Source organism: Oncorhynchus masou, chromosome 6, assembly GCF_036934945.1.
Source record: "Oncorhynchus masou masou isolate Uvic2021 chromosome 6, UVic_Omas_1.1, whole genome shotgun sequence".
Taxonomy (NCBI): Eukaryota; Metazoa; Chordata; class Actinopteri; order Salmoniformes; family Salmonidae; genus Oncorhynchus; species Oncorhynchus masou.
Window position 1 is genome coordinate 18,858,966 of NC_088217.1, and position 11,014 is coordinate 18,869,979.

The window sequence follows — 11,014 nt, forward strand, 5'->3', positions numbered from 1 at the left end:
GTCAGAATAATAGTAGAGATTTATTTCAGCTTTCATTTCTTTCATCACATTCCCAGTGGGTCAGAAGTTTACATGCACTTGGAACATTGCATTAAATTGTTTAACTTGGGTCAAATGTTTCGGATAGCCTTCCACAAGCTTCCCACAATAAGTTGGGTGAATTTTGGCACATTCCTCCTTACAGAGCTGTTGTAACTGAGTCAGGTTTGTAGGCCTCCTTGCTCGCACACGCTTTTTCTGTTCTGCTCACACATTTTCTATGGGATTGAGGTCAGGGCTTTGTGATGGCCACTCCAGTACCTTGACTTTGTTGCCATTTTGCCACAGCTTTGGAAGTATGCTTGGGGTCATTGTCCATTTGAAAGACCCATTTGTGACCAAGCTTTAAATTCCTGTCTTGAGATGTTGCTTCAATATATTACATAGGTTTCCAGCCTCATGATGCCATCTATTTTGTGAAGTGCACCAGTCCCTCCTGCAGCAAAGCAACACGACAACATGATGCTGCCACCCCCGTGCTTCACGGTTGGGATGGTGTCCTTCGGCTTGCAAGCCTCCCCCTTTTTCCTCCAAACATAACGATGGTCATTATGGCCAAACAGTTCTATTTTTTTCTTCTTCATCAGACCAGAGGACATTTTTCCAAAAAGTATGATATTTTTCCCCATGTGCAGTTGCAAACCGTAGTCTGGCTTTTTTATGGCGGTTTTGAGGCAGTGGCTTTGTCCTTGCTGAGCGGCCTTTCAGGTTATGTCGATATAGAACTCATTTTACTGTGGATATAGATACTTTTGTACTGGTTTCCTCCAGCATCTTCACACGGTCCTTTGCTGTTGTCCTGGGAATGATTTGCACGTTTCACACAAAAGTACGTTCATCTCTTTGAGACAGAACTTGTCTCCTTCCTGAGCGGTATGACGGCTGCGTGGTCCAATGGTGTTTATACTTGCGTACTATTGTTTGTACAGATGAACGTGGTACCTTCAGGTGTTCGGAAATTTCTCCCAGGGATGAACCAGACTTGTGGAGTTCTACAATCTTTTTTCTGAGGTCTTGGCTGATTTCTTTTGATTTTGATGATGTCAAGCAAAGAGGCACTGAGTTTGAAGGTAGGCCTTGAAATACATCCACAGGTACACTTCCAATTGACCCAAATTATGACAATTAGCCTATCAGAAGCTTCTAAAGCCATGACATAATTTCAACTTAGTGTATGTAATCTTCTGACCCACTGGAATTATGATACAGTGAATTATAAATTAAATGATCTGTCTGTAAACAATTGTTGGAAAAATGACTTGTGTCATGCACAAAGTAGATGTCCTAACTGACTTGCCAAAACTATAGTTTGTTGACAAAAAATTTGTTAAGTGGTTGAAAAACGAGTTTTAATGACTCCAACCTAAGTGTATGTAAACTTCCAACTTCAACTGTACATTTTACCTCAACTAACTGGAGCCCCCGCACATTGACTCTGTACCGGTACCCCGCAGTAAATAATCTCGCTATTGTTATTTTACTGCTGCTCTTTAATTACTTGTTACTTTTATTTCTTATTCTTATCTGTATTTATTTTGTAACTTTTAAACTGCACCTCTGAACCTAAATGTACACACAAAGGAGATGTATCACCCCCCCCTTCCAAACCAGCAGCATCTTCTCTCTGTTCTCTCCTGAGAGCTAGTGGGACTCTTACACTAGGGACCTACTGCCACATGCTGGTGAGGTGTTGCAAAGCAGAGACACGTTGGCTTGTATGGAATTTAAGAATATGATGTTTGTCATTTTGATTTGAAGTAGATTTCAAATAGCACACCAGTGGTCTAGTGACCCTGGATTGTAGGTCTACTATGTGTGTATTGTTTAAAAAAAATGCTGGGTATTATTATTGCGCTGTTGGAGCTGGAAACACAAGCATTTCGCTGTACTTGCGGGATTTGCAAATCTATGTATGCGACTAATAAACCTGGACTAGAATTGTATTTTATTTACAATAATTAGCATGTTATGGGATTATAGCTGTGAGGAAAAATAGTGAAAGTGCCTGGGAGAATTGGAAAAACAACAAACACTCAGGCCTTTGACGGTTGGAGATGCCCAGACACAGTAGACAACACACGCCTTTCAACCATGGGAATGTTTCGCTTCACTCAACCCTTTTACAAGCACAGGTGGTCTAAATAACAAATAACATTTGATCCCTTAAACCTGCTTGATTCTAATTGCCCTGAAGCAATGTCACACCTTAAGACTAAACTGTCTAAACTGCTTGGAGTAACCCTGGATTGTAAACTGCCATGGTCAAAACATATTGCTACAACAGTAGCTAAGATGGGGAGATGTCTGTCCATAATAAAGAGTTGCTCTGCCTTAACACTATCAACGAGGCAGGTCCTACAGGCCTTGGTTTTATCGCACCTGTACTACTGTTCAGTAGTGTGGTCAGGGGCCACAAAGAGGGACTTTGGAAATTGCAGTTGGCTTAGAACAGGGCAGCACGGCTGACCCTTAAAAGTACATGGAGAGCTAACATTAATGACATGAATGTCAACCTCTAATGGCTCAAAGTGGAAGAACGATTGACATAATCATTATTTGTTTTCATAAGAGGTATTGACAAGCTGAAGGTACACCCATGCATACCCCACAAGACATGCCACCAGAGCTATCTTCACAGTCCCCAAGTCCAGAACAGACTATGGGAAGTGCAGAGTACTACAAAGAGCCATGACTACGTGGAACTCTCTTCCACATCAGCTAACTGATGCAAGCAGTAGAATCAGATTTAAAAAGCAGGTAAAAATACACCTTATGGAACAGTGAGGACTGTGAAGTAACACAGGCACATGAATACACACATATGATAACATATGCACTATACACACATGTACAGTCATGGCCAAAAGTTGAGAATGACACATTAATTTTCACAGTCTGCTGTCTCAGTTTATATGATGGTAATTTGCAAATACTCCAGAATGTTATGAAGAGTGATCAGATGAAGTTCCTCTTTGCCATGCAAATGAACTGAATCCCCAAAAAACATGTCCACTGCAATTCAACCCTGCCACAAAAGGACCAGCTGACATCATGTCAGTGATTCTCTCGTTAGCACAGGTGTGAGTGTTGACGTGGACAAGGCTGGAGATCACGCTGACATGCTGATTGAGTTTGAATAACAGACTGGAAGCTTCAAAAGGAGGGTGGTGCTTGGAATAATTGTTCTTCTTCTGTCAACCATGGTTACCTGCAAGGAAACATGTGCCGTCATCATTGCTTTGCACATAAAGGGCTTCACAGGCAAGGATATTGCTGCCAGTAAGATTGCACCTAAATCAACCATTTATCGGATCATCAAGAACTTCAAGGAGACCGGTTCAATTGTTGTGAAAAAGGCTTCAGGGCTTTCCAAGAAAGTCCAGTAAGCGCCAGGACCGTCTCCTAAAGTTGATTCAGCTGCGGGATCGGGGCACCACCAGTACAGAGCTTGCTCAGGAATGGCAGCAGGCAGGTGTGAGTGCATCTGCATGCACAGTGAGGCAAAGACTTTTGGAGGATGGCCTGGTGTCAAGAAGGGCAGCAAAGAAGCCACTTCTCTCCAGGAAAAACATCAGGGACAGACTGATATTCTGCAAAAGGTACAGGGATTGGACTGCTGAGGACTGGGGTAAAGTCATTTTCTCTGGTGAATCCCCAATCCGATTGTTTGGGGCATCCGGAAAAAAGCTTGTCCGGAGAAGACAATGTGAGCGCTACCATCAGTCCTGTGTCATGCCAACAGTACAGCATCCTGAGACCATTCACGTGTGGGGTTGCTTCTCAGCCAAGGGAGGTGGGCTCACTCACAATTTTGCGTAAGAACACAGCCATGAATAAAGAATGGTACCCACACATCCTCCAAGAGCAACTTCTCACAACCATCCAGGACGGGTTTGGTGACGAACAACGTCTCTCCCAGCATGGTGGAGCACCTTACCATAATGCAGAAGTGATAACTAAGTGGCTCGGGGAACAAAACATCGATATTTTGGGTCCATGGCCAGGAAACTCCCCAGACCTTAATCCCATTGAGAACTCGTGGTCAAACCACAAGAGGCGGGTGGACAAACATAACCCCACAAATATGACAAACTCCAAGCATTGATTATACAAGAATGGGCTGCCATCAGTGTGGCCCAGAAGTTAATTGACAGCATGCCAGGGTGGATTGCAGAAGTCTTGAAAAAGAAAGGTCAACACTGCAAATATTGACTCTGCATCAACTTAATGTAATTGTCAATAAAAGCCTTTGACATTTATGAAATGCTTGTAATTATACTTCAATATTCCGTAACATCTGACAAAAATATCTAAAGACACTGAAGCAGCAAACTCTGTGGAAATGTAATATTTGTGTCATTCTCAAAACTTTTGGCCACGACTGTACACATGGATTTTGCGTTGCAGATATGTGGCAGTGGAGTATGGGCCTGAGGGCACACACTTTAGTGTGTTCTGAATTCTTTAATTAATGTATTGTAATGTTTTTAAAATTGTATAACTGCCTTAATTTTGCCAGACCCCAGGAAGAGCAGCTGCTGCCTTGGCAGGAACTAATGGGGAGCCATAATAACTACAAATACAAGACGTCTAGGCCTATTTGTTTTCTGGGAGAGGAGATGGGTTTCAAGCAAATTGTAGCTCTGTATGAAAAGTAAAAAAATATTCTCAGAAAACCCTGTTAACACAGCGATTTGGTCACAAAAAAAAGAGATTGGACCGAAGACAGTGGGCTTTGGCTTTACCAAAACAATCCAGCTCACCATGGGCTTCTGTCACAGTCAAAGTCATTGTGTCATTTTCAATACTTCGCTTGTCTGGATTATTTTCTGTTTTTTCTTTTCTTTTCTCAAACAGAGCCTGCTGTGTGTGGACTCACACACACTTCTGTCCTTCTTGCGTTCCACTCTGTGGATGGGGAACAATTAGGTATTTTTTGATGTTGCCTGAATTACAGGATTAAATATTGGATTCCACTGAGTTTCCTCTGGTTTTCCTGCGCACACCTTTACTCTGACATTTTATCTGTGATAAATAGTTGACAGATTATAAATTTTAGGCATATTTTAATGTTTTCTGTCAGGGCAGCTATATAGAAGCGTATAATTTTATTTACTGGTACTATTTAACAAGGAAATTGCCAGTTTGAATTTGGTATGTCCTGCCGTTAACTAATAGTAATTGGTTAACAATAGTAATTGGTAAACATTCCGAATGGATAGAGAAAGACACATGGACAACGTTTGCCTGTCACAGTCAATGAAAGCAAAGTTGTGTTGTTTTAGGCCTAACTTGAGACGTGTGAGCAAGGCCTGAAATGAACTCTTTGGTCCACCAATGAAGGAATGAAATCCACCAACCTCTGACTTCTTACCAGCATTTGGTTGTGCGAGACATAGTGTGCGAGACATCGTTGAGCGAGGCCTACTTCTCAAGATACTGCATCGTTATCTCATAAGCCCTTTAGATGTTTACACTGGTTTGGTAAAAATAAAAAAGAAAGGGGTTCCAGGTACATCTTACCAATGAAAGTCCACAATGATGGCCAAAATCATGAAGAGGAACTGTGATGTAGTCAACAAATGGAGAAGGAGATGTGAAGAAATTGCTAAATGTTCATGTTATGTATTTTCTATTCATATTGACAGATCTCTAACATCACCAAGCTGAAAGACTTTCTACTGCAGCACAGGAAGGACTATGTGAATGCTGGAAGGTAAGCCTCCTATCAGGTTACCGAACCATGTCCTGTTTACTGTCTGTTTTCTGTCCATTTCAACTGTATGACTTTCATGTGGCTAATCCATTTTCAGGTTTGACCCCAAAAATGCCCCCACCAAGGTTTCAGCTCAGCCTTCGTGTGGATTGTGATATATTTAACCGTTGACAATGTAATTGATGTTTCGGAAGTTTACATACACTTAGGTTGGAGTCATTAAAACTTGGTCGCAAAGTTCAAGGGGGCCGAATACTTTCGCAAGGCACTGTACACACACACACACACACACACACATGCTATATATACTCATGCTATATTTATATACACATATGTCACCTTTATTTAACCAGGTAGGCCAAGCTTCCTGACATCCATGACCTGTATACTAAGCCCAAAAAAATGTCAAAGACTCATCACCCAAGTCATAGACTGTTTTCTCTGCCTACACGCGGCAAGCGGAACTGGAGCTCCAAGACTAGGACCAAAAGGCTCCTTAACAGCTTCTACCCCAAAGCCATAAGACTGCTGAAAGATTATCAAATGGACACCCGGACTATTCATAGCCTCGTTATTATGTCGTTTTCTTGTTACTTTAGTTTATTTAGTATATATTTTCTTAACTCTTTCTTAAACTGCTTGTTGGTTAAAGGCTTGTAAGTTCTACACCTGTTGTATGTGATAAATACAATTTTATTTAATTTGATCCCTCATTTACTCAAGTGTCTCCTTTTATTTTGGTAGTTACCTGTATGTAGCGATAGAGCAGTGGAATAAAATGTAGTATGGGCCTACGCCGAAATTCAGTATGAGCCAGCAATTTAGATCCATTAGCCAAATTGTTAATATGATTTCTTTAAACCTGTGTCCAATGGAGAATATTAAATAAAAATGTTATGAATGAAACATATTAATAGTTTATATGGTCATAGAATGTACTTCTTCCATCTTCCCATAGACTTGTTTAATATATACGTATATTGCTTCTTTGCACCCTTTTCATGTTTCTTTGACAGAAAATGAAGATAACTGTGTGTGTGTGTGTGTGTGTGTGTGTCAGTCAGCAGAGTAACTGATTTAATTTAACTGCACAGAATCAGCAGATCTGATTTATAGCAGATCTGGGATCAATACTATCTAGCTCTCGATACCATCTATCCTGACACTTTTAATATTGGTTTTGTTTAATTAAATTACTTGCATTTATGATATGTTGTATGCTCATGGATTGTATTGACTATATGCATGTAATAAAAAACTTGAATTTGAAATATGTTTTTATTTTTTATTGCTTTGTGTGTGTACAGTCTCATCTCATCAGATCTAACCCGGATGACAGACAATGAGCGAGACCAGATCGACCAGGACGCCCAGATCTTCATGAGAACCTGCTCTGAAGCCATCAAGCAGCTCCGCTCTGAAGGTTGTGTGTGTGTGTGTGTGTGTGTGTGTGTGTGTGTGTGTGTGTGTACTGCTTAAATACACAATATTAATAACACTTTCTTCTAATTTTTTTGTTGCCCTTCCAGCTGAGAAACGGGTCATATCGACCCAGATTAAAGAGCACAGGGGGGCGGTCCTCGACCTAATCGAGATGTATTTGAAAGGTGGGCTCATTAGTGATGCCGGTATATATTTGATGTCGGTGCGTATTGAAAGTACTGTACTTTGTAGTAATGTTGACAATATATGATTTGTGTCGATCATTGTTTGCAGGAGTATGCAAGCTTTATTCCGAGCAGAGGGCTATACGAGTGAAGAGAGTGGTAGACAAGAAGAGACTGTGAGTGTTCGAGGAGCTATTATTCTCGATGGAAGGATAAAACAAAAAATACCTTGAATTATTCATTTATTGTTAGAATTCTTGATTTTAGGGACGCTTGAGCTGAATTCTGACAAGTGTATTATTAGTCTGTATTTTTACATGTAATTTACTTGTGCATTATTCTTCATTCATTTACAACATTATGGCAGTAATCTATCTCCATAAAACACGTTGTGACCTTGCCTTAAAGGGATAGTTTGAGATTTTATCTACTTCCCCGGAGTCAGATGAACTCGCCGATACCATTTTTATATCCCTGCGTTCAGTTTGAAGGAAGTTGCCAACTGCCGTTAGTAGAAACATGGGAAGTCTATGTTCCTGCAGACTTACACTCATTGCGCTAATGCTAGTTAGCATTGGCTCACAAAACTACCTCTAACTCCATTCATACTGGATGCAGAGACATAAAAATGGTATCCACGAGTACATCTGAATGATGAATTAAAAGGCTTCAATGCCAAACACACGAACTAGAAGACTGAGCTTGCCTTTGGCGTTTTGATATTATTCTAGGTCCCGACTAGAGCCAGAGCACTACCACAGTAGGATAGTGGTGGAGAAGAGCCCACAGGTGGAACAGCACAGCGAGGAGAAAACATCCAAGGAGGAGAACAGCAGCGGTGGTGAGTACAGAGACCAAGAGGTGATCCCATTGAGTGGAAAGAAAATCTATTTTGAGAACAGCTGACTCTTTTTGTTCACCTTTATTTAACCAGGTAGGCTAGTTGAACAAAAAGTTCTCATTTACAACTGCGACCTGGCCAAGATAAAGCAAAGCAGTGCGACAAAAACAACAACACAGTTACACATGGAATAAACAAACATACAATAGAAAAAGTCTATTTACAGTGAAGTGAAGTGTACATCTCCTTGTTTTCTCCCTGAAGAGCGGAGCGTGATGGAGGTCCCGGAGAACACTGTGAGCCTGTGGGAGGAGGGCCAGGGTCGTGTGGATGACGAGCTCTCACCTGAGGAGATGCAGATGGTATGGAACAGAAATGTTGTGTATGCTAACATGTTCTTGCTCTCTTTCCTCAATGCACTTGTCTATTATTGTCTCTACGTTGTTGTCTGATCTCATGTGATTCAAGTCACTTTTACCCCTGCCTACATGTACAGTGCATTCAGAAAGTATTCAGACCCCTTGACTTTTTCCAAAAGTTGTTATGTTACAACCTTATTCTAAAATGTATTAAATTATGTTGTTCCTCATCAATTTACACACAATACCCCATAATGACAAAGCAAAAACTGTTTACATTTTTTGGGGGGCTAATTACTTTAAAATAAAAACAGAAATACCTTATTTACGTAAGTATTCAGACCCTTTGCGATGAGACTCGAAATTGAGCTCTGGTGCATCCTGTTTCTATTGATAATTCTTGAGATGTTTCTACAACTTGATTGTAGTCCACCTGTGGTAAATTCAAGTGATAGGACATGCTTTGGAAAGGCACACACCTGTCTATTTAAGGTCCCTTAGTTGACAGTGCATGTCAAACAAAAAAAACAAGCCATGAGGTCGAAGAAATTGTCCGTAGAGCTCCGAGACAGGATTGTGTGGAGGCACAGATCTGGGGAAAGGTACTAAAACATTTATGCAGCATTGAAGGTCCCCAAGAACACAGTGGCCTCCGTCAATCTTAAATAGAAGAAGTTTGGAACCATCAAGACTCTTCATAGAGCTGGCCGGACGGCCAAACTGAGCAATCGGGGGAGAAGGGCCATGTTCAGGAAGGAGATCAAGAACCCGATGGTCACTTTGACAGAGCTCCAGAGTTCTTCTGTTGAGATGGTTGTCCTTCTGAAAGGTTTTCCCATCTCTGCAGCACTCCACCAATCAGGCCTGTAGGGTAGAGTGGCCAGACTGAAGACACTCCTCAGTAAAAGTCTCATGACAGCCCACTTGGAGTTTGCCAAGAGGCACCTAAAGGACTCTCCGACCATGAGAAACAAGATTCTCGGGTCTGATGAAACCAAGATTGAACTTTGGCCTGAATGCCAAGCGTCACATCCGGAGGAAACCTGGCACCATCCATTTGGTGGTGGCAGCATCATGCTGTGGGGATGTTTTTCAGTGGCAGGGACTGGAAGACTAGTCAGGATAGAGGAAAAGAATAACGGAGTAAAGTACAGAGAAATCCTTGATGAAAACCTGCTCCAGAGCTCTCAGGACCTCAGACTGGGGCGACGGTTCACCTTCCAACAGAACAATGACCCTAAGCACACATCCAAAACAACACAGGAGTGGCTTTGGCACAAGTCTCTGAATGTCCTTGAGTGGCCCAGCCAGAGTCTGGTCTTTAACCCAATCAAACATCTCTGGAGAGACCTGAAAATAGCTGTGCAGCGAAGCTCCCCATCCAACCTGACAGATCATGAGAGGATCTGCAGATAAGAATGGGAGAAACTCTCCAAATACAGGTGTGCTAAGCTTGTAGAGTCATACCCAAGAAGCCTCAAGGCTGTAATCGCTGCCAAAGCTCCTCCAACAATGTACTGTAAATTTGATATTTAAGTTTTTTAGTTTGAATACATTTGCAAACATTTCTAAAAACCTGTTTTTGCTTTGTCATTATAGGGTATTGTGTGTAGATTGAGGGAGAAAAAAATGTTTTAATACATTTTAGAATAAGGCTTTAACGTAACAAAATGTGGAAAATGTCAAGGGGTCCGAATGCACTATCTACCAACTGCATATTGATATGATACTGGTATTGATTCCGTGCTCTTTAAAATTCTATTCTGATTTTCTATTTTCGTATTTTGATATTAGACATTGCATTGTTGAGGAAGAGCTTGTAAGTAAGCATTTAGCTGTACTGTTTACACATGTTGTATCCTTTGCAAATTAAAAATAAATGTTGATTTGATTGGGTTTCACTCTGTCTAGTTTGAACAGGAGAACCAGAGGCTGGTGAGTGAGATGAGCAACCTAGTAGATGAAGTCAGGTTAGTGTTTAATCAGCCCTTCAGACCATTCTTACCACTACATTCCTAAATATGACTGAGGTGACGCAAAGATTAATTCATCTCCTCCCAATGTTTTTCAGGCAAATCGAAGGCAAGGTTGTCGAAATTTCACGTCTCCAGGAGATTTTTGCGGAGAAGGTGCTAATGCAAGTGAGCGACTTCCTTATTCCCCCTGGTCTAATGCCCATCCCACTTAATAAAGTGTTATTGATGTGTTATTATTTCCTGTTTTGTGTTCTTCACAGGAAACTGAGATAGACAGTATCCATCAGCTAGTCGTGGGAGCCACTGAAAATGTCAAAGAGGGAAACGAAGACATCAGAGAGGTAATGGAAGGTTATGCTAAACAACCCCAGTAGTTTCCACTGCTCTTTATACTGTACGTAGATATTATATATAACATATTTTGAAATATTTATCTAAATATATTTTTTTATTATGAGGGTGTCCATATGTTTCCT

At 41.1% G+C, this 11,014-nt stretch overlaps 1 protein-coding gene across 1 annotated transcript in view; it reads left to right on the top strand.

The window, feature by feature from the left end:
* Positions 1-11,014, top strand: part of LOC135541448 (syntaxin-18-like) — a 39,269-nt gene that overhangs the window by 23,651 nt on the left and 4,604 nt on the right. Inside the window, exons 2-10 of the mRNA XM_064967708.1 lie at positions 5,688-5,755; positions 7,063-7,178; positions 7,285-7,362; positions 7,472-7,538; positions 8,094-8,203; positions 8,468-8,565; positions 10,474-10,532; positions 10,634-10,703; positions 10,799-10,879. Coding sequence (XP_064823780.1) covers positions 5,688-5,755; positions 7,063-7,178; positions 7,285-7,362; positions 7,472-7,538; positions 8,094-8,203; positions 8,468-8,565; positions 10,474-10,532; positions 10,634-10,703; positions 10,799-10,879 — 747 coding nt within the window. The remainder of the gene's footprint in view (positions 1-5,687; positions 5,756-7,062; positions 7,179-7,284; positions 7,363-7,471; positions 7,539-8,093; positions 8,204-8,467; positions 8,566-10,473; positions 10,533-10,633; positions 10,704-10,798; positions 10,880-11,014) is intronic.